Genomic DNA, 27,617 nt, shown 5'->3' with positions numbered 1-27,617 from the left:
TGAAATACTTGGGAAAACGTCAGGAAAGAAGTTTGAGGATAAAGAGACTTGGTGGTGGTCAAATGAAGTACAAGGAAAAATAAAAGAGAAGGGAAAATTATATAAAAAGTGGCAAGAAACCAGATCGGACATAGATCTTCAAAACTATATGGTCGCCAAAAAGGAAGCGAAAGTAGCAGTAGCAAAAGCTGAAGCAGAAGCATATTCAAACCTATACGATCAACTTGATACCAGGGAAGGCGAAGCAAAGATATATAAAATAGCCAAACAGAGAGCAAAGAAAGCAAGAGATTTTAATCAGATTAGATGTATTCGAGATGAACATAATAAAATACAAATTCACAAGGAAAAAGTTCTCCTGTAGTTGGCTGTATACCATGTAATACAAAAAATAGTAAATCCTTTATAAAAGTTATATATTTAAATCCCTAAAAAGGGCTACATCACAATCACATAACTAGTTTTCGACTGGTTTACCAGTCATCATCAGTGCTTACCTAAAATGAAAATAACCTGATAAAATAATGCAAAGGTGTTGAAATTTTGACTATGGTTAAAAAACTGTCGGTTATACTCACGTGAAGTTTACATGCTAACCTTAAGATATAGTTTAACAAAAATATGTGGGTCAAAGCCCTGTATAAGTGATCCGTTAAGGAAACATCAGTTAAAAATGCCAATTAAAGCATGTATGTTTAAACTATTTTAATATTATGCCCTAGGTAACATCTGAGCTGTGGTGTGACTTGATTACATGGTGAAAGTCTGGTAGCATATGACAGTGAAATAGGGGGAGACCTCAGAACGATGACAAGACAGAAATGACAGTTCCATAGGGATTTGAAAAATTAGCCTGTCATATTTAAAGACTATGGTTTACAACTTGTTAAAATTAAAAATGATGTAACAACACACTCCATTGTGAAAATTATCATTTGAAATTTAGTAAACTAAATGTTGTTAAAATTGTATTTGCGTATACTGTTAGTGGAGATGGATAGGCAACCCACATTACACAAATGTTATTACATATTCGATAACTGAAATCAGTAATAAAATCTGTTTGTCAAAAACCTAAGATTTAAAAAAGCAATTTTGTGTTAATGTAAAGTTATCGAATTTATTTAACTTATTTACAGCTGTTGGGATTTGTGTAAATTTAAAAGGAATCACAATGGGGGTGACTGAGGTGTAAAAATGTCTTAAATAATCTAGGGGGATGTATCATTAAGAAAGCACAAGCTCAAATTTTGATTTGGTTTTACTACAGATAAGTGTTATATGTTGGTAATGACAGGTTGAATAGCTAGGGTGAGAATAGTGATATTTAGAAATATGATGGTGGGTTGTATGTAGATGAAAATTTATATAATGTGTATGTCTGTGGATAATGATGTCAGTAATTTATATGTATGTTATGGATAGATAAAAGTGGTTTGATGGCTGAAGATGAAAAATGGATTATTGTGGCTTGTACCAGATGAATTATAAGTTCACATTTACACTGATTTGATGATGATGATTGTGAAAAGCAATAGTTTTAAGTACCTAGGATCGGTATTACAGAGTAATCGAGAAATAGATGGAGATGATAGGGCTGGATGGATGAAGTGGAAAGAAGCGAGCGGTGTGTTGTGTGACAGACAAATTCCAATGAAGCTGAAGGGAAAATTCTATAAAACAGCCATAAGACCGGCTATGATGCACGGAACTGAATGTTGGGTAGTGAAAAATAAAGAGGAACAACGAATGCATGTGGCGGAAATGAGAATGCTTAGATGGATGAGTGGAGTGACAAAGAAGGATAAAATTGGAAATGAGTATATTAGGGGAAGTCTAGGTGTGGCACCAATTGATGCCAAAATGAGAGAGCATAGGTTAAGATGGTTTGGTCATGTTCAACGTCGAGACGTTAATCATCCAATACGAAGAATAGCTGAAGTGCAGATTCCTGGAAGGAGTAGGAGAGGAAGACCAAAGAAGACCTGGGGGGAGACGATAGGGCAGGACATGTTGGTAAAGGGGATTAACATTGATATGACCCAAGATAGAATTGTGTGGAGAAATACAACTAGGGAAGCCGACCCCGCATAGGGATAAGGCAAAGAGAATGATGATGATGGGTGGGCGAGTAAATAATTGAGTATTTGCATAAGTTTTTCGATGAGGGGAAATAATGTTTCCTCAATGCTTCTTTTCATGGATGAACGTGATTTTCTCGCGATTTCAAGTAAAGCTTGTGGATTCTTTTCTTCCGACGTTTTTTCAGTTGAAGTTTTAGTGGAAATATTCTCATTTGGCAATTGTAGTTTTTTTAATTTCAGTAGTTGGTTGCAAAATTTGTGGAGTAGAAGCAATTGAAGATGGTTTGGAGTATGTGTGATGTTTGCATTACGAACTCCAACTTCATAAAATGGGCTACCAATATCGATATAAGATTGAGAGTTTGACGTTGAAATAAGATTCTGGCTTTGATTCTGACTCTAGCCCTGAGTGGTTGATGATATATAGGGAAATGCGGGCGGAATGAGGTACTTAGTTGAAATTGATTTTTAAAATTAGTTAGGATTAATTATTTAAGCTGCATATCATTATATAAACTCATTGTAGTGTTGTTAACATTATATTACAATAATATTTTTTTATGAGAACAAGAGCAGTAAGTTTGTTATTAAAAAGTAAACAATGTCAATTGCCCCGTTGTGCCCCTGAACGGGGTAGTCATTACAATATTAGTAAAATTAATAAAAAAATAACTTAATAATTGTAATTATCAAGTCCAATTATTAAGTACCGTTGAAAAGTCATTTTATGTTAAGTTAAGTTCATCACTGCCACTTTATTGAAGCCCATAGCTCTGGCTTCAAGGTAAACTTCAAGGTAAAGTGTATGGGAAAAGAGGTCCAGGACGAGGAAGAATATCCTGGCTGCATAACCTGCGAAAATGGTTTAACTTAACCACTACCGGACTTTTCAGGGCGGCAGTCAACAAAGTCAGAATAGCCATGTTAGTGTCCAACATCCGTAACGGATAGGCACCATAAGAAGAAGAAGAATAGCTCTGGCGCCAGATGTTGACTCAGGTTCCCGAAGTGATAAAGTAGAATTTCTCTTTAAAAATCCATAGACTCAATCTTGGCCAGCGATTTCATTCTTAAATCTGTGGGCTAGGCCATTTCTTATAGCTAACTGATAAGCTAAAGTGCTCAAATCTTTCATGTTAGACCAAATAAGCGAGACTCCATAATTTACAAATAACTCATGAGCTCATATTCTTGCCTTTGGGTAAAGACAGCTTGAAATTTCCCTGCTGTTTTGTCAATATGGTACTGTGGATCTTCCCGTTTCTCTCCAAGATCTCTCCGGGGTACTTTGGGGAACATTAAATTGCTTTTAAGCCTTTAAATAACCTACTTGGCCAGAAATAACCGCTTCGACAGCATTATTCATACTTGCAGTAGACCATGACTGTATCTTCTTCTTCCTTTTGTATATCCGAACCATCTGAAATAGAAGAATAATAGTTAAATATAGAGTTCCTGTTTAATAAAAATAGTGTGGGGCGAAACGGGGTACTTCCCCATTCCGCCCCAAGCACATGATTTATTTCATCAAGCTATGGTCACTCGAAAACTATTGGTAAGAAAACGTTTGCCTAGACTAACCGAAAGCTAAATAAACACCCTACAAGTATTACCAACTAACGTTGTAAGAAAACAAGCGTGTGCAACTTAGCTTGGTTATAAAATCACAAACAGTTACAAATTATAAGCGAAAAACCACGCAACGATAGATTCACTTTGTTAACGTCAAGAGAACTAGCCAAACATGTCTACTGGTCTTCACTCTCACTACACTGATGTACTTTTACTTATCGCCGCTTGGCTGCAGCATGTCATTGATACTTAAAAATGCCCATCTTCATTCCGCCCCGGTACCCCATTCCGCCCCGCCTTCTAGTGATGTTGATTATAGTTACTTTCGAGTATTCATTACAAATCGTTACTTTTGTATAAAGTAATCATTTACAGTATTCGTTACTTTGATTACTTTGATTACTTTTGTTACTTTTGTATTTGAGTACCGGTAATCCTATCGAGAATCGCATTTCTCAGTACATAATATTTTGTATTAGTATTGGTAGGATACTTTGATTACTATGATCACTTTTGTATTTGAGTACCGGTAATCATATCGAGAATCGCATTTCTCAGCATTTCGTATAAGTATATATCTAAGATTCGATATAACAACGACCTTCACCGATCTATTTAATGGATAGAAATTAAATGATATGTTATCTATTATGTTAAAAATTATTAAAAATAAATTATTAAAAAATATATAATTTTGTTTTTATTAATACCGGACCGATTCCGATATCAACCGATTGTAGATACAATACTCAAATAGGTACTCGCTCCGATACGATTGGTACGAAGTAACAAGGTAATCAGAGTAATCAAAGTAATCAAAGTAACGATTTGCCTCTCTGAATAGTAATCTTTACTTTCGGTATTCGTAAGTAACGATTACCTACTTTGTAACGAATAGTTACTTTTTCAACATCACTACCGCCTTCCCCTACTGTTGATATTTAGACAATTGTTTGAAATGTGTCCTAATTGCTTACACGTAACCTGTCAGATTGTCTTGAGATACGAAAATTCTGTAGGTTTTTTCTGTGCTTTCATAATTTATTTTAACAGAATCTTGGATATTGATATTATGTTGGCTGTCAAATACTTGTCTCACAATGCTTAAGAGGAAGCAGTAGCGATCAACAGGTAGCGAAAACGCGTTCCAAGATTGCGGCTGTAATTTTGAATATTTTTTCGAGATATTTGGCACACGTATTCGTAATATATTAAAGAATGGCGGTACAGAGCCCAATTTGAAAAATATATTAATATGTGGAAATTACTCTGTAATTAAATACAATATTAAAAAAACGAGCCTGTACCGTCATTAAGAAGAACAAAAAAATACACTTTCTTCAAATAAACTTTTTTATCCGATGCCTAGATTTTGTGTCATTTTGGAACTACTAAAATTTTTTATTTCATTAGTAGTTCCAAAATGACACAAAATCTAGGCATCGGAGAAAAAAGTTTATTTGAAGAAAGTGTATTTTTTTGTTCTTCTTAATGGCGGTACAGGCTCGATTTTTTAATATTGGATTTAGTTATCAAGTAATTTCCACATATTAATATATTTTTCAAAATGGGCTCTGTACCGCCATTCTTTATTATATTACGAAAACGTGTGCCAAATATCTCGAAAAAATATTCAAAATTACAGCCATAATCTTGGAACGCGTTTTGACTAACTGTTGATCGCTACTGTATCACCTTAATAATTGGTTATACTCTAGTAGAGTAGCACCTATTTTTAAGAAAGTTATAAGGGAAAAGAGGTTTACGATCATATCTTCTAATTCCCTGATGAGTACATCATGTGGGATTGTTGGACAGACGTTAGGTAACACTATTTCTTCTGCTGGTGTTATAAGTCTTCTAGATGATAGCTGATAAGCTATCAGTTAATATCTTTTACACAGTAGCAGAAAAATGCGATCTTAAGTTTAAGTAATAAGGAAGGTGCAAACTTACATTATTATACAATGTTGGTACACTTTAACTGGAATTTACAAGTTTCAATATTAGTAATTAAACACAAACTATCAAAAATCAAGACAAACATACTGTTTACAACTTTTGTCTCTTTGACTAGTAATAATTCTTGTGTCTCCGATAGGTAAAATCTATCACTCCCAGTATAAGTTTTTAACAAATGAGCTTAGATCCGATTTACATTTATATTGGATTGGTTTTTTGTCGTTTCCCTAATCACAACATTAAAAACTCCGTCTACGAAAAGCTGCATGCAATTTTAATTTAGGTCCTTTTGAATAAACTTACTTTGTTCTTTAGGCTTAAGACTTCATTATTACGTAATAGTAGATCCCTTAATGATCTCATTAATTTAATTGACAATGTTACACAGATCTCCGAAAAACACTTTTCTCCCTTTTTCGTTCTGGGTCCCCTGTTTCTTTTTGTCCAGAAAGCATAAATCTTTGCTGTTCTTTTTCTACTTTTGAAATTATAATTTGTTTAATGAAAAAGCATTGAGTGTAAATATTAGCTGTTCTCGGAACATGAAATGGATATTCCTTTTTAATTCTGTTTATGTTACTTTATTAAGAAATTAATTCAACGACGTTATCGTATAAAGGTTTTTAATTAACTTTGAATACAGAAAAACTTTATAATACAGTGTGATAATCTGGGTCGGAAACTCTAATGTATTCACCTATTAGCGCTTCAATTATTATTTTTGTTTTTTGATTATAAAATTGTATTTATCAGTTTTAATTGTCTAATAATAATTATAGACAATTTGAACAAAAAACACGAGTTAGACAGGGATGCGTTGTATCATCCCTGCTATTTAATTTATAGGCTAGGTTCAGTTGGCCTTGGGTGACACTTCTACGAAGTCGTAGGGATCTTGGTGATCATGCTCAAATGTATCGATCCTTATTATATCCAACCCTGGGCAGTTGGACATAATGTGTTCCGTTGTCTTGTCATCAGCCTGACAGAATCTGCAATTCACGATATCTCTCAGTCCAATTTTGTTCATGTGCCCTTTGAAGCGAAAATACGCAGGAGACTTACGAAAATACGCAGATATCTAGTAGATCTTTTAATTTCTTCTTCAAAGATATATGTATAATATCCTTCAAATATTTGAGATCTATTTGTTCGTATCAGTGGTTATGTTTCATCAATTTCACCTAGCTCAATATTTAGTGAAGTTACTGAAGGTGGATATGAGCAGATTCATATTCCGATTTCGTTAAACCTCCCATCGATTTGCATAAAAATTGGTGACTGGTTAGAGGATATCTTAAGGAACAAAGGTGGCATGGTGCCAACTTGCGCTTTTACCGTGGGGGTGGATGCCACCCCTTCTCGGGGTGAAAATTATTTTATTAAGTGTGACCCCATAATTCGATACAAGTACAAATTCTAAGCAACATTTGTTATATAAAGTTATTAAAATAAATCAAAACTTTTGAGTTATTAAAGATCAAAGATTTTAATTTTTGTGAGAAAAATGCATGTTTTTAACCTTTAATTTTTCACAAATAACTCAAAAACTATAAGTTTTTACAAAAAAGTTATTATTACCAAAATTAAAGCTAATAAAAAACTTAATAAACCAATTACTATAAAACCCTTTTATTATTAAATAAAAGTGAGTTATAGGTAATCGAATGTTTATTCTTTTCGGTGAGTACCCAAATCTAAGTATTGAAGCTTAAATAACGGGAAAATTATGCATTTTATAACATAAACTTATTAAATATTTGTCAAAGTACTAATAAATATCTATCAAATGAGCTCCCGAACGAGTCGATAACATTAAAATTTATGTTCAAAAAATTCCAGATCTAATGCAATAATCGTTAATTCTATTTAGTAATTTGTAGTTATTCCAGGGTGTCTGTCATTATAAGGGTAAAAACATGCCGAAGATACATGGATGAGCACTGTGTAGGTCACGATTGCGGTCGCTACATCGATATCAAAACAATCCTTCATTTTCTTATGAGATCGCACATACCAAGGATGTGTCACCCGTTTACCCTCGCGACCTATCATTGCGGCTTACAGCGATGTCGATGCCAAAACAGGATACGGAAAGTATCTTCGGTATGTTCTGCCCGTCATCGATGTAAACCTCGACCGCGATCGCGACCTACACCGCGCTCATCTATGTATCTTCGGCATGTTTTTACCCTTACGGTGTCATCTTTATATTTATATTTTACTACTTAGGGCCGGTATTTCCAACCTCACTTAAGCCAAAGCTTACTTTAAGCCTTTGCTTAAGCTTAGGTGCCTGTATTTCCACTTCAATTTAAGGCTTAAGCCTAGGCTTAAACCAAATAATTTTAAGCTCGCGCGGGAGTTGGTTTAAGCCTTTGCTTAAAATTTGTTTTCTGTTTTTTGAGGTTATTTCTATAGATTATTAATTATAGAGTTGTTTTGAAAACCAACCTTTAAGTAATAACGTTATTATTGGATTATTAAATAATAATCTATTAATTTATTAATCGTAATAACGATTATTAAAATTCTTACTACTTTTGGAAGGTGTAGGCACATGAAAATTGTTTATTTCTACAATGCTTGGTAGGTATATTTATTTTACAAAAATAAACTTACATTCCAATTTGACATTTTAAGGAATATATCCAATAAACAAAATTACAAAGACGGATCTATTGCTTATGCAAAATAACAATAAAAATATAACCAGCGAAAATATAGACAATAAACTAAAAACACATGTACCATGTACACAAAATTAAGTGAAGTAAAAATAACATTGATACAGATGACAAGATAAAATTAAATGTCAACAGTAGTGGTTTTTACCTCAGAACAGTTAGCTCTGGCACTGTGATGTATTCAGAGGTACCAAACCAATTAACTTTACAGCTGAGCATCAGTTTAGTTAAGAGTATGATGGAAATACGGCACCCAGCTTAAGCTTCTCCTTAACTTTTGACACAGGCTTAGCTAAGCAAAAGCTTAAGTAGCTATTGAAATACCGGCCCTTAATGTTATTATTACTACTGGATTTAAATAGTGCCATTCTACATTTCTTTTTTGTTTTAGGGTGCCGCTATCGGAGTAATTTCTGGACATTTGGTAACCCTTTGGATAACCTTCGGTGGACTAACGATCGAGAAACCTCCTGCAAGTTTCTTACCTGTGTATACCGATGGCTGTGGTAATACATCATTCAACGATCACATCTTAAAACCTGAACACAGGTATCCAAAATGGACACCTACCACAACTCCTTCACCCTACTATATCTATAACGATACTCATACTTTACTCAACACTACAAGAGCGGCTCCTTCGTAAGTATTTTATAAAATAATTTATATAATTTTTTCTCACTGATTAATCATATCCAATATAGACACTTGCATACCAATTTTTGTTACAAATTCACTTCAACCTTACTTACACCTTCATTTTAAATATGGTAGTGCACATTTCCATATAGTGGAGTCAATGAAGGTTTTCACCTCCGATTTCGTTGAACCTCCATCGATTTTCATGAAAATTGGTAAGTATGTAGAGCATACTTAAGAATCAAAGGTGACATGGTGCCAACTTGCGCTTTTACCCTGGGGGGGATGCCACCCCTTCTCGGGGGTGGAAATTATTTTATTAAAAATAATACCACTAATCGATAGAGGGACAAATTATAAGTAAAATTTGTTATATAAAGTTCTTCCAAAAATCAATAGTTTTTGAATTATTAAAGATCAAAAGTTTTGATTTTTCCTGAAAAAAATCCATGTTTTAAAGCAGTTTTTCATAAATAACTCAAAAACCATAAGTTTCTTTAAAAAAGTTGTTATTACCAAACTCGAAGATAATATAAGAATAAATAAGCTGCTTATTCGAAAAATCCTTTATTACATATACAAAGTGCATATACAAAGTGTATTACATATTCAAAGTGTATATGCAATTGAATGTATTATTATGATCTGCTTTTTATTAATTTTATATTAATTATTATTTATCTGATTAATTATTTAATTGTCGCAAATCATACATAAAAATGAATAAAAAATCTCAGGGTGCCTTTTTATACTATTAAAAAAAATCTAAATTATCTCACGTTATACTTATCTTCTCTCGTGGGTTCAGTATCTCTTAGTTGATCCTAATCGGGATAAAATAGGGAAAAGAAATAAAGCAAAATATTAAAATAAACATACAGAATTGTCTTTTATTTGTCAAAATCAATACTCTAAAATCTATCAAATCTAAAACCTGTGGACACAGATGTCCGAATGAAATCATTACCACTTAAATTTATTATAGTTAAAAAAAAAACAATTTATCGGTTTGTTCCCGATGACTTTGGTAAAACAAATTAAACAAAACAAATTTATGTATTCGCAAGATTAGCTATACTTCCTATTTACTTTTAGAAATATTGGAATTTTAATTCATATGCGTTTTACTCAAAATTTTAGTTTCCGAACATAAAAATATCTTTCACATAAGTTGACTGACCTTTTGCTTCACTCACTCTGATGTCTTCTCGTGACCCAAAACAGCTCTCCCTCGTTGACTATGTTAAAGGCTACTCATCAAAGCCCTCTCCGTTCTCCAGCTTCAAAACTATCAGCATACCAGCACCAATTCTCCAACAAGCCGGGCCTCTTTTGACACGTACTCGATTCAAACAAAACTCCAAAAATTCTCTGCTCTCCTTCTCACAATAATACAGAATCAAAGAGGTATTTCGTCTCAATTTGATCTGTCTCTCGTTCCACTTTTCAACACTATTCTCCACTATCAAACAACCACTGGTATTTGCTAACTACTTATCCACCAAAACGTCGACCGCTCCTCAGCGCTGCCAAATAACATACTGACTTCTTTTTCAAACTCTCTCAATCATCCAATCCACTTTTCCCCTTCCAAGTTGCCCAGAATCAGAAACATCGACTTTTCCATTCGACAAACAAACAGTCATTTTCAAAATTATTCCGACCATCCTAATTACTTTCGGGGAAACTCTACAACATTTACTCGTGTTGAACAAAGATATTAAAATTCCAAACTTTCTTTTTAAACCACTTTCCCAGAAAGTGATAATTACATCTACCTGTGGATTCTATAGTTCTCGTAATAAACAATCTATTTTCATTTTAAATCTAAATACATCATCCTTTTCACTTTAATTATTCACAAAAGTCTTTAATGGTTCATCGGAAAGCTCATTAAAAAGAGAAATCCACTTACATCCAAACTAAATTCTAATAAATATTTTCAGCTCAATATACAGGGTGTATCAAATTTATGTGAACGCGTTATTTAAAAAAATTTAATTTAATTTTCATTTTGCTTTTGATTGATAAATTTGAAAACACAATAGTATATTTTTTTTCGCGAGTACTCAAATCTTAGTATTCAAGCTTAAATAACAGGAAAACGATGCACTTTGTTAAATATAGATACTAAACATTTTAATAAAGTACTTAAAGGTAACTATCAAAAAGCTATATAAGAAGTCGATAGCATCAAAATTAAGCAAGTTATGATGGAAATAAGAGGACCCTTTCAGATTTTTTAGGGAAGAATGAAAAATAAAACATACGTCATTTCCACAAAAATTAAAATTTATAGTAACCCATTTAAAACTTTATTTATTTTAACATGAGTAATAACTTCAACAATTTTGACCGGTTTAGAATGCATATTTAAAAAAAAAATACGATTAAAAAAAATTTGAATTTTTCAAATTTTCGTGAATTTCATTTTCTTTTGATAATAACTCCAAAAATACTCGATATACTTAAGAAATGGTAGAGAACAAAATTTTAGTTTTAACTTTATTTAAGCTTTTTCTTTTTTTAATATTTTTTTACGACAAAAAATAACCGAGATAGGAACATTTAAAACCTAAATTTTACTGCGAGAACCATGTAACCGGGGCCCTTTCCCCTTGTATTTAAAAAAAATAAAGGATTTAGAAAATTATGTTTAATAGTGTTATAGACCTTTTACTTAGCTCTGTATTTCAGCTACTACGCTGATATCTTGTAGTTTGTATTGTGAAGACTTTTTGTACTGGGCCTGAAGATTAGTCATAAATTGTAAGACTCGAACCGGTTGCCCCATGACTAAATAACAACTAATAAAATACAAACTTAAGATTGCGAGTATTGACTCAATTCCTATATCCAATTGTATAATGAACTCGCATTGGCAACCCTTTCATCAAGTGGTATATTAGTTTGATTATCAGTAGTAATTATACGAGAGCTCTAAAATTATCGATTTGTATCCCGAGTGACACTTTGACATTTTTAATTAAGGGGAGTGAAATTATGTCAAAATCTCACGAGAGCAAAACAAATCGATAATTTAAGAGCTCGAGAGTAATTCGGTAAGATTATTTCATGAATAAAACTGTCTATTTAAATCAGATTAAATAGTATCTTATTGATATCTTCACTTCAATATTTGCTAAACCTGTTTCTTGGTGTTCTCTGTGACAAGTTGTAAAACATTAATTGTCTTTAATGTCACTGAATGTTTATTTTTGCGTAGAAATTATCAACAATTATCTGTGGTAATTACACAAGTGCATCATAATTATCGATAGTTTTGCTTGCGAGGTTATTGCCTAAAAACTACTTTAGTTCATTTTCATATTTTGGCGAAAGTTAATTATAACATCAAAATTATGACTACGGTTTTTATAAACAAGATAGTGGTCTAGCTTGTTTGACAGTCAAAATGTTAACCTTTTTATTCATTTTAACGTGGAAATATTTACTTCTAGGTTTCACTGATGATGGTCTGAGGTGACCGAAAACGTTCTGGAATGTTTTTAAAAATCTTCTTGATTTATTAAAATCAATCAGATCCATCTATCCAATGGCACTACAGACCAAACCGGCCCTTGGACTCCTTCAGTAAGCTTCTCCAATCATATCGATTTACTGCTGTTCTTTTCCATGAACGCGCTTTTAGGAGGTTTTTGGCATGCTCATCTATTTCGTCTCCTTATTTCTTTTTCAGTCTTCCATCAGGTATTTTTCCTTGCATTTAGAAATTTTCTGGGAAGTCTGTTCCCATGCATGCGGACCGCATGCCCCGCCCACCGTAATCTCTGCAGTTTAGTGTTTGTGGTAGTGTTGGCTCGCTATATTGTTCGTATATATTTCTTTCTTATATCTAATTCACCAGTTGTTATTTTCACGTATTGAGCCCAGCATCCTACGTAATGTTTTTCTTTCGAACACGTCTAATACATTGACAGATTTCTGCGTTATAACTTATAACCCATGTTTTACACCCATAACTTATTATGGGCCTGATTATTGTTTTATAGACCCGGAGTTTTGTTTCCCAGTGTACGTTTCGCGATTTTAATATGGCCCATCGCGAAATAGGCTTTATTTGCCAGCATAATCAATCAGATACTATTAGGGGAGTGCATATAGATTTTCACTTCGGAAAAAATCAAACAAGATAGAACTTTTTTTAATTTCATTAAGAAGTTTAATAAACAACATATCAAAAAGTTCTACTCGAGAAGTGGGTGCTTCATTTTTTATTAAACAAATGAACTACGAAATTAGATGTTTTTTTAAATAGCTCCGAAAATATAAATTTTAGAAAAAACTGACTTGACCATTGAAAAATTCAGAAAATTTTACAAAAAAACCTTACATAAAGAGTTTTCTAAAATTAAATCTGTATCTTCTATAATTTTTTATTTATAACGTTAAAGTCACCCTTCACTGTAAACTAGGGTACGGCGAAGTGCACGGTTGAGTTATGTAATTCTTTAACTAATGGATCAAATGAAATTTTAAAAATTGAACATGAAAGAAGAATAATTAAGATTTCTTATGGTTATAATAAAAAGAAATAAAATATATGGTCATAAGTACGGTGGGGGCGGAAATTGAGCCTTACATGAATTTTGTTTAAAAATGATTTAAAAATGTGTAACTAATACAATTTTTCTTGTAAAACCCTCAATTTTTGCACAACTTGCCTTTCAAGTATCTTACTAAATGATGTTTTATTCAAAAAAAATCTCAAAAATTTAATTCAAATGATATGACGTCTCAAAAAATGTAATTTTTGAAATCTTCGTAGTTTTATAGAATTACCACCAATATAAGACGGTATTACTCAAGTTTGAACACATCTATTACAGATCTCTAAGTGCTTTTTTAAAGCTTAGGATGTAGTCTTTAAAATTCACTAGATTACTTTACTTTAGAAATAAAATAGACTATTTCTTTTTGAGAAAATTAAGAAAGATAACAAAAATGTAATACAAAAACCGAAAATTACCAGCTAAAAAAATGTTTATACAAAGTGATCAAAACTTTTTTCTGTCAAACTTACCTAAAATACATTTAATAATAAGCTTCAGCAGTAATAAATGTTTATCAAAAAAATTTTTTTTTAGCTCTTATACAGTATGTCTGCGTAAATTGAAAAGTATTGATAACACTTTTATTATAGGTTTTACGAAAAAAAAAATATTTCGTTATAAAATACTCTGCATCGTATATAATCTAAGATGCAATCATCAAATATCAAATTTAATTAATTTTATACGAGGTATGTCAAAAAATATGAATTTCACTCAAGAGTAAAGTACCGTTACATTTCACAATATGGAAAATTGTTATTAAGAAAAGTTGTTTGGAATTAAAAAATATGTTTTTGTGTTTAATTACATCCTTCTAATTAAAATATTGTGAATAATAAAGGCACTTAACTCTTAAGAAAAATTCATATTTTTTACATACCTCGTATAAAATTAAAAAAGTTTGATATCTGATGTTTGTATCTTAGATTTTAGACCAGGGGAGCATTTTAAGAAGAATAATTTTTTTTCGTAAAAGTGATAATAAAATAGTTATGATAATTGTAATAAAATGATGATGTGTATCTGTAATTTGAGAAAAAATTGAAAAAAAATTTTTTGATTAGAATGATAAACATAGTTTTTAATTTAAAACAACTTTTCATAATAGCATTTTTTGATATTCTGGAATATAAAGGTACTTTACTCTTTAACGAAATTCATATTTTTGACATAACTCGTATAAAATTGATAAAATTTGATATCTGATGGTTGAGTTTTAGATTTTTGACTGTCCAGAGCATTTTATAAAGAATAATTTTTTTTCGTAAAATTGATAATAAAAAAGTTTTCCATGTGGTTCCTAGCTACGCAGACATACTGTATAAGAGCTTCTGTATAAGAATTTTCAAATTGCAATGCCATATTCGGATTCAGCATAATCAAAAACAAAATAGAAATATATTTGATCAAAGTAAAATGATGAATTTACCGATATTTTTAAAATTATTAATACAGAACAATTGTTATTGTTTAAACAATTAATAAACAATTAGCGGCCAAATCTGCGAGTAGAACTTTTTACTTTAACATGTATATAAACTAACAAAAAAAGTTTTAGAAAAATATAAGCTTGTTTGAATTTTTCCGAAACAATACACGTTTTCGTTCTAATTGCACTCCCCTATATGGTTTGTTTTCAAACCAGGAGGAGTAAACTAAAAAGTCAGATTCACACCCAAGAAAGTCCCTAGAAAAATCACCAAATTTTTTTTTGGTTGATCATAAATATCGTTCTTCGACGGTAATCTATACATTATATTATATCATAATAATACGTAGCTAAAGAGATAAAATCAATTGAAGGGGTCAGAAGCAAAACCGCCTAAGTAGCAAAATACACATTTTGAGAAATAAAGCATCAAAGTTTTTGCTCGTTTAAAAATTCTGGACGTTCAAAATAAAAAATTTTAAAGTATCAAACAATTCAAAATAAGTATAAAATTTTAAAGATACTTCTGGCAAGAAATTTTTTTTATTTTTTGTACCTCTTTTGACAAAAAAATGCACTTAGGTTGTTTTACCTTTAAGCAAAAACACTTTATAATACAGAAAAGGAACTAAACAAAAGCTTAATTTTCAATTAATATTATTTATTTTTTCTTAAAAAAATACAAATTTTACTCTTTTATAACACTAAAGATACTTATAATCTGACATAAAATCTATGCACTCGTCTTGTTCGTCGTTGGCATTGGCATCTTCTTTGAAAGACTCAACAGCAGTGCTTGCTTTTTTCATTGTGTTTTTGCGGCTTTGACTCATGCGGCAAATCATTATATAATTGATGGTAAATGGGGGGTATGAAATCTAGCAGCTGTTGTAAATTTTCCCATTTTTGATATTTAATTTTTTTTATTTTGCTTGATCTCCAAAGTAAGACTATTCACCGGTCGTCCAATTGGTTTTTATTATATTTAAACCACTTAATGTCGCTCCATTTGATCACATGATTTTCGCTATCCTTTTTTGGATCTTTAATGAAATTATTTAAATTTGAAAGCGACACAAAATCTGTCATCTTAAGAACAACAATTTTTTTTGAACATTTTTTTATTAAGTCACAGCAGTGATCAGGTACAAATATCTCAGGATTTGTATTTTTCAACTTTTCTCTTAGAGCGAAACTCTGATCACACTCCATATAGGTGTGACCAGGTTAAAAAAATTTGGGGTCAATATTTTCAATATGTGTAGTGCGAACAATGTGTTCATGAATAATTTGCTTATATTTTTATTCATTCTGACCGCCGCATGAGTCACTGTAAGCAGTCACATTTACTTGATCATTTCTTAACTAATAGATTCTTATTTTTAGTTTTTTTCAAAAATCATTATAACTTACCTGACTCAAAAACATGATCCACATATTGTAATGACAAAATATATAATTTCTGCAAACAATATTATCACTACTTACTTACTTTCCGTGTCCGGAACACCAACAACTTTAAATTCTGTATTTCCAATGGTTGGCCACATAGATGGCCCTGTCATTTGCTATAATTAAGTCTTGTTCTGTGCAGGTCTCTCTCATCTCTGTGCATGATAGTAGATGCCGGCTGGTCTGAACCGCGCCACAGTCGCAGGTATCGTCCTCCTGGTATCCCCATTTTTTCAGGTTACTAGCACAACGTGAAACGCCGGTTCTTAGTCTGTTTAGCGCTTTCCAAGTCGGATACGGTAAATTGTGTCCAGCAGCCATTTCCTCCGAGGGAGGAAAATGTGTCGCAGTAGTTGACGCTTGCCATAGGTGTATTCGGCGCGTCTCTGGCGCTTCGGGGATGGATCTTGATGTTTTCAGGAAGCTTTTCCGAGATCTTAGTCTGCTTGGCTGAGTTTGGTGGTCATATAAGGGGTGTCTTCGGTCCGTCTCCTGCTTTTTCCGTTCTACCTCTGACGTGACCTTTCTCCTGATTGGTGGTGGAGCAATTCCAGCAATGGGGTATACCTCTTCGATAGGTGTCGGTTTCAGGCAACCCGATATTATACGGACCGTTTCATTTAGAGCCACGTCGACGTTCTTTGCGTGAGCAGAGTTTGCCCATACTGGTGCTCCAAACTCCGCGGCCGAAAAACATAATGCCAAGGCAGAAGTGCGGAGAGTGTGTGGTTGTGCTCCCCATTTTGTATTAGTTAGCTTGCGGATGATATTATTTCTGGCACTTACTTTCTTCTTAACATCTTGACAGTGGTATCGGTAAGACAGAGTTCTATCCAGACGGACGCCAAGGTATTTTGGCGTCTTGTTGTGTTCCAGCATCTGACCACGTCATTCCACCTCCAGCGACCTTCGGGCATGCTTATTTCTCAGGTGGAAAGCACATACCTGGGTTTTTGTGGGATTGGGTTTCAGATGGTTTTTATCATAGTATAGAGCTAAGTCTCCCAGGGCATCTGTCAGCTTCACTTCGACTTCATTGAAGGTTCTTCCCTGAGCTGCCACCGCTGTATCATCAGCGTAAATAAATTGCCTTGTTTGTTGGTGTATGGGTTGGTCGTTGGTGTATATGTTGTATAGAAACGGCGCGAGGACACTTCCCTGTGGTAGCCCATTTTTTTGGTCCCTCCACCGACTGTTCTTGGACTGGAGCGTTACGTAGAAGCGTCTATTCTGGAGGAGACATTTCACTAACCTTGTTAGTCGGAAGTCCTTTGTAGTTTCGTAGAGTTTTGCGAGTAGCCGTTGATGGTTAACTGTATCATAGGCGGCAGTTAGGTCTATGAACGCTACTCCTGTTATTTCCTTCCGTTCAAAACCATCTTATATTATCACTTAAAACACTGCTATTAATCTACTAGAGTAGTATAACCTACACTCCACAAACAAATCCAAACCGTGAGTGAAACCCAAACAACATGAACATGTGTAATTAAAATATATTTATTTCCAGTCGCTTGTTGGAAAGTAAAACAGCCTAGGTGCACTAAGGCGATTTCTGCTCTTAACGGTTGGTGAATTTCATTTTGGTTGTTTTTTCTATTCATCAAAAGATGGCGATAAAGTAGGGTTAGAGCGTAGTCAATTTTACTACCAAACAATATAAGATATTTAGAACGTGAAACAGCACTAAAGTCGTTTCCGTGAAAATTGCACTTAGGCGGTTTTACTTCTAACCCCTTCAATTGTCTTCTATATAAAATTAGACTAAAAATCTAAAAATTAATGGAATAACGCAGAAAACACAAAAAATCGCGGTTACTTGATTAACCTATGAAATGCCAGTAGTGTCAAAATTTCATAATAGCTCACTAAACTTACCTACGGTAAATATGAATTACTCCTCTTGGTTTAAAAACAGAACATAGTTCACAAAACGTAACGTGGTATATGTTACATATTAAAACAGCTCCTTTTTTGTTTTAGCGATCCACTTACTCAGCTCTACTCAGTGACCTACATGTACTACTCCTTCATTGGGTGCTTCATTACCATACTTTTCGGGTGGGCAGTCTCTTACTTCACAGGCAGCGAAAGTGACAGATACGACGAGGAGCTCATCCATCCTATCGCAAGAAAAATGGCCAACATGTTCCCAGGAAAGAAAAGAATATACTCACAAAAAACCATGGATGAAGACGAGAAACCAGAAAAGAGTTCAAAGTTAGAAAATTTTGTGCAGCCTTCGACGAGTTATGGAAGCGCAGAGAAAAAGGGTTCAATAAATCCCACTTTTAATTCAGATCTATCAGATGAGTCAGTCGATGGAATTTACAAGACGAAGTTGTGATTGTAGCTGGAGTTAAGAAGAACATTGTAATGGTATTAAACTAGGTGCCTATTACTTTTAGCAACTTCTGTGATCTCTAGCTGTTATGAACATATTTTGGTGTAATCCATACGTTGTGTTTGTTGTTTGGTTAAAAATAATTGTCAGTAAAATCGTAGATCGTAGGTTTTTAATTTATGAATTAATAAGTTTATTCATCTGACAGTTAGAATATTATCAATTCAATATTTTTTTTAAATAAAACAGACTAAACCCTTTTCAAGGCTTTATTGACACAAAGTACAATCGGGAGAATGACATGCTTCTTCAAGATAGTCTTTATAGCTCATTATAACGAAGCTACGTTTATTATTTTAATAGATATGAGAATTCACATACATTAGTAAACAAGTTAGGAAACATTAATAATAGTAAACTTAAAAGGATTACTGGTGTAATCTATTGGCTAAGAATTTGTGAACATAAAGTCTTCAGGACTAGTAATAATTGTCATGGGGCATGGGCAAAAATGCCAGCGTAGTTCAGACTGAACTGGCTGGTATCTCCATAGCCGCAAAAGAGATAATCGGGAAAGGTATAGCCGGCAAAACTGTAATAATCTGCACAGACAGCAGACAAGCGCTACTAACCCTGAACAGACCACGCGTCATATCAGGGCTAGTAATGGAGTGTCATGAATCACTAGCCCAAGCTTCGGATGGTAACAACATCATCCTGAGGTGGGTTAAAGGACACAACAGAAATAAAGGCAACCGCATTGCTGACCAGCTGGCTAGAAGGGCAGCAGGCCTAAGACTCTTGGGACCCTGTGATCTTTTTGGCTTGTCGACTACAACAATCGCGGAAACTGTCAAATTTCACTCCCACACGCAAACCGTAAGAAGATGGGAAGAAGGGCCAGGATGTAGACTTGCCAAGGTAACACTAAGGAACCTTGGGAAGTCAGCATCAGAAAAGTACTTGAGAATGACCAGGAAAAAACCTACGCTTGACCGTTGGTTTTTTAACTGGCCATTGTCAACTAAGAAAACACCTCCACACACTGGGGCTAGTAGACACATCTCTATGCAGGAGGTGTGAACGAGATGACGAAACTGTCGAGCATGTCCTATGTGAATGTCCGGAGTTATCGTCAATACGAGAGTATGCGTTCGGCGAGCCTTGGCCTACACCTGCCGATATAGGGGAGATGTCACCAGGTGATTTGTCCACCTTCCTGGAAATGGCAGGATGGATAATGAATTAAGGACGACAACCCCCTGGGAGGATGTACAATGGGTCAATTGTGGCCTAAGTGCTGTGGGACTTGACTCACACTCCCTACTCTACAGATACAGAGACAGATAGTAATAATTGTAGTATCTAGAATACTAGTAGACTAGTACTACTGTAGTCAACGATTTGGTTCTTTCCGCAGTTATGTCATGCTTCTTGATAATGCAGTTCACTCTCAATTGAGACCATGCATTTGTGATATCGAATGCCTTTTACAAAATTGTACTTGACATTTAATTGACGCTTCATGATGCTCGGCTACTAACAACTAAGTGTCTACCCTTTTTTCGATATTGACGTTTAGCCATATTCAAGGCTAAGATTTGGCAGCCGAAAACGAGAGCCAAATCTGTAGATCGGAGAGTAGATGCGTCAGACAGAACTTTTAAGTAATGTTTCTTGACTTCACCCGAATTTTCTTGATTGAGTTTTTAGTATAGCTGCAGCATACAAACTTCTGATGTCAGTGATCAAAGCTAGTAATGACCTGTCATTGAGAATATATTATCTATCAGACGTACTGTTGGTTGACAGGGTAGCTCAAAGACATGTTTTTACTTTAGACGACTTCTATATAATATATAGTGTATCGTAAACCGCTGTATCAATTTTCTTTGGAAACTCACTTTGATGGAGGTAGTCAGTGACTGTTAACCTGCCTGTTAGACTGGGATTACGTTAAAATTTTACGGGCTGTTTATTTTATATAAGTGATGAGCGCTCTAATAACCGGCAAAATAGCGCAAAAGATGGAAAACATAACACACTGTGAAATGAGCAGAGATGAAACTATTAGAGGTGGAAATTATTGATATAAACGTATAAATTAACGTTACATTACATAGTTTCCCACCTTTAGACGTCCGTGACAGGAGTATTTTATAAAATTCTGCTGTCACAGTGACAGTTGTCATACTCCTCCGATAAGTATAAAGGTGGGAAACTATGTAATGTAATGTTAATTTATACGTTTATATCGATAATTTCCACCTCTACTAGTTTCATCTCTTTTTACTGCACAATGTATTATGTTTTCCATCTTTTGCGTTAATTTGTTGGTTATTAGCGCGCTCATCACTGTATAAGCCTTTCCAACGGTTCACGCATTACATACAGAAAAGCAATTTTATTTATAGTTTAAGATGTGTATTAAGTTCTTTGTGATGTTTCCAATTTGTGTGTCTGTGAAAAAGTGAGTCAAAAAACCTTTTGAGAACTTTCCACAATTTATCAAAAATTTAAATAATTTAATTTTGAATCCTGGGTCTATTGCTGTCTTAATATCCTTAAGAACCACTTATATATCTTCATTAGAGAAGGTCGGGAATGCTTCATTTCTATGGCCTGAGTTTATTGATTTTTACGTTCACTCCACATGAATTACACGTGGTTTTATTCACCTATCCTTACCACTGCCTTTCAGCTTGGTGTAGGAACACCGCCCGCAAATTCTCTTAGTAATTAATAGGCTTGCCTGCAGAATAAAGCGGTTGCAGTTGCGGTCCATTGTTTTCCTCTAGTGACAACTACGTTATGAAGCAGTTCATTTGCTGTTTTTTTATTCCTTAGCTTTAAGGAAGGCTTGATATAATTTCTTGCTATTTTGTAAGCTACCAGGAATTTATTCTTTGCGATACCCTCTTGGTTATTTGCTGTTGGTTATATTTTGAACGGTTCCGACGAATCTAGGGTAATTGTTGCTTTTAGGTGTTATCAGATATGTGGAGAAACTAATCCAGTTGGCTTTTTTAAAATGGTATCTTTGAAGGGAGATAAATATGTTTAGGGGATTTTTCCCACTCCCTATATTATTGCTGAGCAATATCGGTTATGTCGAAAATTGACAATCTAGATAATGACACGTGAAGCGACGAGCTAGACGCACGTTTTCATTTCTTTAATAGATTAAAGAAAGATAATTATTTGATAGCAAATAAAAAGTAGACAGTGATGAAGACAGTAAGGTGAACCATGTTTGTGAGTATCATAAAAAACGATATTTCAACGACAAAGAGGTATAAAGCATGGACAAAAAAGAATATGTAAAAATATTCGTAATATTTATTGCGTTTTAAAAAATAGTTATCAAAAACAGCTAAAGATTAAAATGTAGAATGTAATATGAACTACCTACTAAAAGGTTACCAAAAATATAGATATACTCAGGTAAAAAGAGAAAGAAAATTTAATTCAAATGAGAATTATTATTCGATGAAGGAGTACAAAGAATAACAGACAAGAGACTAGAATTATTAACACATTCACGGACACGCTGTCATTGTATACACGTATTCTTATGGAGTAAATGACTTCATATGCAGTCATGACTGTGAATGTGTTAAGTAAAAAGGAAAAGGGAGTTCAAACTGAAACAACATGTTAAATTGTATGAATGAGTATATAGGTACTTATACTTTATTATTTGTATTGGTAATTTACTACTAGATGTTACCAAAATATACAGATATACTCAGGTAAAAAGAGAACGACAAATTTATTGCAAATAAGAAGTATTATAAGGAAGGAGTACAAAAAACTAATAGACAAGTGACTAGATTTAAATTAAAAAAATGGAAGGAGGTTCAAATTAAAAATGTTAAATGATACGAATAAATACTTTTACTTCATTATTTGTATTGGCATTTACTTTACTCTTTGATGTAACACATTCCGTTGTTAAGAAAGGATAAAATGCAATAGTCTGCCTAATAAACAGTAAGTTTAGAAAATGAATAATGAAAAAACGTTGATTTCAAATTCAAAATAAAGTGACTATTTTAACTGTCAGATGGGGAAATGTTTAGCGCTTAAATGCATGTACTATTTATAAAAAATTATAGCGTTTATTTGAAAAACAACACTTGTCCAAAAATTAAAATTTTGGCAAATACATATCAAGAAAAACTTCCCAGACATCCGTTGTTTTTCCAAAACTATCCAAAAGTTCTATGTAGTTTACTCCGTACATTTGAGGTTTTTACACAACTGAATGTGTCAGATAGATAAAGAAACTACTATTCTATGAGAAGAATACATAAAGTCGAATTGGCGAAAAATGGACATTTGTTGTATTTCAAATAAACGCTTCAATTGGTATGTCATTAGGTTAGCTGACCAAACTTGTTTGTATGTACTTTAGCTGCTTATCCAGGTGCGTGAGAACTTTTAAAAGAAAAGACAAATCTAACATTTTTTTCCACTTGTAAAAAAATAATTGCATGAAAAAGACTGTCCAGTGACAGCATTCTATAATTTTTTATTTTTCTACACAAACTTTATAATGTTGACGTTATGAAAGAATAATATTACAAATATTAGGTAGATTATTCAAATACAATCGTGTAAATTAAATCATTAAAATAAAATGAATTTAAAATCAATTTCCAAATTTGGTTGGTGGATAAGGTGATAACTGGCGCTTGAATCTTCTGTATGGCTGAGGTCTCATGAGATTCACTGTTAAGCCTTTTCTAATTTTGAAAGCAGCTGACACTTTTGGCCCAACGCAACGGTTTACGAAGATTACGAGTATTCAGTTAAAAATACGTACCTACTGATCTGCATTTTTATTTCAATACGAAGGACAGTTGATTGGAGTTTCTCCAAGATATATTGTTATATCTTGCGGATCCCCACAGTTGGATTGAGTAACTCCATACAGCCTAATATTTGATTTATATATCAAAATTTCGTTTTATATTTAATATTTTATTGGGAAATAAGCCACAATTTAACTTAAAAATCCTTATTGACGTTTCATTTTCGACTTCAGAAATGGTTATCGAAATAAAATATCGAAGTGGAAATCGAAACGTCAATAAATTTCATTTTTTACTTAAATTGTGGCTTATTTCCCAAATAAAATAATGAATTGTCTAAGATGCCACAAAGAAACAGCTTGAGAACAATATTAGTTATATTTATTTTGTTTCCTATCATAAGCAAATATAATTTATTTACCCAAAATATAACTCTTGACTTGTGTATGTTTTTTTATGTTAGTTCTAGGGCCAAATACATATTTTATGTTTTACATTACTTTTTTTCGTAGCTTTAGTTTACTTATTGAAAATGTAACAAAACTATTTATTTTACGTTTCTTTAAAGGGGCTATAGTACATCTTTTAATTACCTACCTGTTTATCAGCCTGCTACAATTTAGTGTTTTAAAAACTACAAAAACCCTTTCAAAGCAAGCTGTATTTAAAATATTCAAAAAATGGCTTTGAAATCAGCCAAGGGGCTAGATCCTTAGGGTATAGAAGAAGGGCAATTTAAGATTTAGTTTCGATACAGAGCCCACCACCATTTGCTTATGCATATTTAGTCATCTAGGACTCCTCAGAAGACTCGTGGTGTGCTCTCTATAAGTATTTGTAACTATTTATAACTAATTGTCTCATCACCAAGCTGAAACTGATAAGCGTAGGCACTGCCGTCCGTGATATATTAGAGAATAAATTGTTTATTTTACGATGAGGATACATCAGCAGTTATCTCAGAAAGCTATAGAGACGAAGTTTTTGTAAGCCATCCGTCGTATCGTCACATAGCAGAATGCCTAGGTATGCCTTACCTACAATGAGTTCTCAACCAGCAGCTCACCAACCATATCAGAGACACCCTGCCCAGTTTGAAAGATAAACTACAATAGCAACTGTTACAACGGGAAAAAGGTATGGACCGTTCTCTTAAGACTAAGGCTATGTATGTAACATATTATGATCCAGCAAGTGAACCTCGGCAGAATCATCGAAAGTTCCGTTTGGCACAAATCAACTCGAGCGAACTGTCTGGCGGAGCTCAAATCATTACGTTATTCCACGAAAAGTTCTCCTTTGAAATTGTCAAGCTGGAATTCGATGTGAAGAAGCTTCGTAGGGAGATCGCCTTCCCAGGTATGGCTTTTGAGGCTATTGTAAAAAAATAACTCTGCTGAGGGAACCTTCCCTGAAGTCCGTCGATCTAGTCGTGCAGGAGCTGTCAAACGTTGGAAGAATGTGCAGCTATAGGATGGTTCCGTTATCCACGATTAAAACCAACCACGAAGATCTGGCCCATAGCTTTATTTCTCTTCTATAGCGTTTCTACGAAGCATAAGATCAAAATACTATATGTATAATCCAGGCTGCAGTGGCTAGTTCGCTTAGAGAGATGGAACATTTATAACCAAAGACCGGATGGGTGAGGAGAACAGGCAGGCCCAGAGCACGATTTAACCTTCCGATGACCAACCTTTTTTGTTACACGGATGACCAACGGGGGTAAAAAATGACCCCAGGATAAAAATGACCTGGAATGAATGTTTTCATCATTTAAATCTTATCTAACATTACATCCTCGTTTTCTGATACTATTTCATCTTCTATATCATCATAAAAATCGCTAGCAATAACAGTTTCCTGTAACTCAGCCTCAGTAAGATATTTGCGGGCCATATCTTATATGTACACAAAATACTAAGAAACTATAATAACATACGCCAGGAAATAATAATAATGACTAACTGTAGCAGACAGGAATGTCATGATTCGTACATAACAGGCACCACAGTCTAAAAAAAGATTTTGATAACGCGCAGTGTAAAACTACTTGGAATTCCACATAATAGACGGTATTTTACTAAACATCAACTTCAGAATATATTTTTTATTCGTAGTATAATATAGAGAATTTTATTTTATTTTAAAATATGAGGATATCTAGAATGATATTAAAGTCCAATAAAAAAATAATGAGTTAAAAATTGAAAATACTTTTGAATTTATTAAAGAAAAACATACGCTGGGGTCCATATTTACCCCTCTTGGTCATCTGAAGGTTAAGTACCCGGTGAAAGACTACCTACGAGTGCTAAGACTACGAAATTGGAAAAACAAGGCGAAGGACAGGAAGGAATGGAAGCTCTAGAACAGGCCAAGACCAGCTTGGGTTGTAGAGCCAAAGATAATGATGATAATCCAGGTTATATGATTACATAACACCTACTTATTTCACCTCTGTGTTATAGGTATTGTTATTATCGATTTCAATAATTTTTCAATTTATTTTAAAAGTTCTTGCAAAATTGGTACATAAAGTGACAAATATAAAACACACGGGGATAAGTAGCATATTTTAGGTTTAGGTAGATACTTTTTTATTTAATTTTCTATGATTTTTATTACTCTGATTCTCTAAGTTCCTTTTACTAAAACATAAACAGTATTAATAAGGGAGTAGTTTACTGTGCGTGTTGATTTTAACAATAACAAACTCTTATGGTAAAACTTTTAGACATATCGTCGACATACAGTGATTAGTTTTAGTAAATAATGCTCAATACCCTTACTTACAGGCAACAATATGTCGCTATGTAGATGTAATGTTTCCTTTTATCTGAATATGTAAAATATATTTTTTTTAATAGTTAGATATTTTTGTTCTACCTTGACAATATTACACCTATATACCTATATAGACCGGGCAGTATCGTCGCCCCCGCTAACGCAATTATTCCGATTCGATTTTTTTGCACAAACTTACTCAAAAAGAGGTCCTTATAACATATCCACAGGGTGCTGGGCGGTGCCGTGGTCGAAAAATTTTTTAAACAATTTTTTTTATACAAATTCACAAAAATAATTTTTTTATTTCCAACAATTTTTTTTTTAGATAATTTGGGTCATTCTGAGCAAAAAAGGTCTCTTGTCATTTTTCTCTCAAATTGACGGTTGTCGAGTTATACGCGATTAAAATTTTGAAAAATGCGAAAATGGCCATTTTCAAAGCTTCATAACTCCATTAAAAATGATTGTTATGAAATTCAAAAAGTGACAAAATCATGATTCAAATACCTTCTTCAACGTCCTTAAGAGATTTTTGTCACTATTTTATTACAAAGCTGTTATTTTTAGTTATTAACAATTAGCGGTATAGTCAAACTGTATCGTCGCCCCCGTTAACGGAACTATTTCGATTAGATTTTTTTGCACAAACTTACTCAAAAAGAGGTCCTTATAACATATCCACAGGGTGCCGGCCGGTGCCGTGGTCTAAAAATTGTTTAAACAATTTTTCGATCACAGGCCGGCACTCTGTGGATATGTTATAGGACCTATTTTTGAGTAAGTTTGTGCAAAAAAATCTAATCGAAATAGTTCCGCTAACGGGGGCGACGATACAGTTGAACTATACCGCTAATTGTTAATAACTAAAAATAACAGCTTTGTAATAAAATAGTGACAAAAATCTCTTCAGGACGTTGAAGAAAGTATTTCAATCTTGATTCTGTCACTTTTTGAATTTCATAATAATTATTTTTAATAGAGTTATGAAGCCTTGAAAATGGCCATTTTCGCATTTTTCAAATTCTTAATCGCATATAACTCGACAACAATCAATTTTAGAGAAACATTACAAGAGACCTTTTTTGCTCAGAATGACCCAAGTTATCTAAAAAAAATTGTTGGAAATAAAAAAACTATTTTTGTGAATTTGTTTAAAAAAAATTGTTTAAAACATTTTTCGACCAAGGCACCCTGTGGATATGTTATAAGGACCTCTTTTTGAGTAAGTTTGTGAAAAAAATCTAATCAAAATAGTTTCGTTAACGGG

General features: G+C 33.4%; 1 protein-coding gene across 4 annotated transcripts in view; it reads left to right on the top strand.

Annotated features, from left to right (window-relative positions):
* LOC114328180 (sodium-coupled monocarboxylate transporter 1) overlaps positions 1–26,433 on the top strand; it is a 542,514-nt gene extending 516,081 nt beyond the window's left edge. For all 4 annotated transcript variants that reach the window (XM_028276963.2, XM_028276962.2, XM_028276964.2 and 1 more), the window contains 2 exons: positions 8,697–8,947; positions 18,383–26,433. In XM_028276963.2, the coding sequence (XP_028132764.1) occupies positions 8,697–8,947; positions 18,383–18,746 (615 nt within the window). In that variant the 3' untranslated portion in view covers positions 18,747–26,433. The remainder of the gene's footprint in view (positions 1–8,696; positions 8,948–18,382) is intronic.
* The last annotated feature ends 1,184 nt before the right edge of the window (positions 26,434–27,617 follow it).

The sequence above is a fragment of the Diabrotica virgifera genome, chromosome 6 (assembly GCF_917563875.1).
Source record: "Diabrotica virgifera virgifera chromosome 6, PGI_DIABVI_V3a".
In the NCBI taxonomy this organism is placed as follows: Eukaryota; Metazoa; Arthropoda; class Insecta; order Coleoptera; family Chrysomelidae; genus Diabrotica; species Diabrotica virgifera.
Note: the sequence above shows the minus strand (reverse complement) of the source record. Positions and strands in the feature narration are given on the sequence as shown.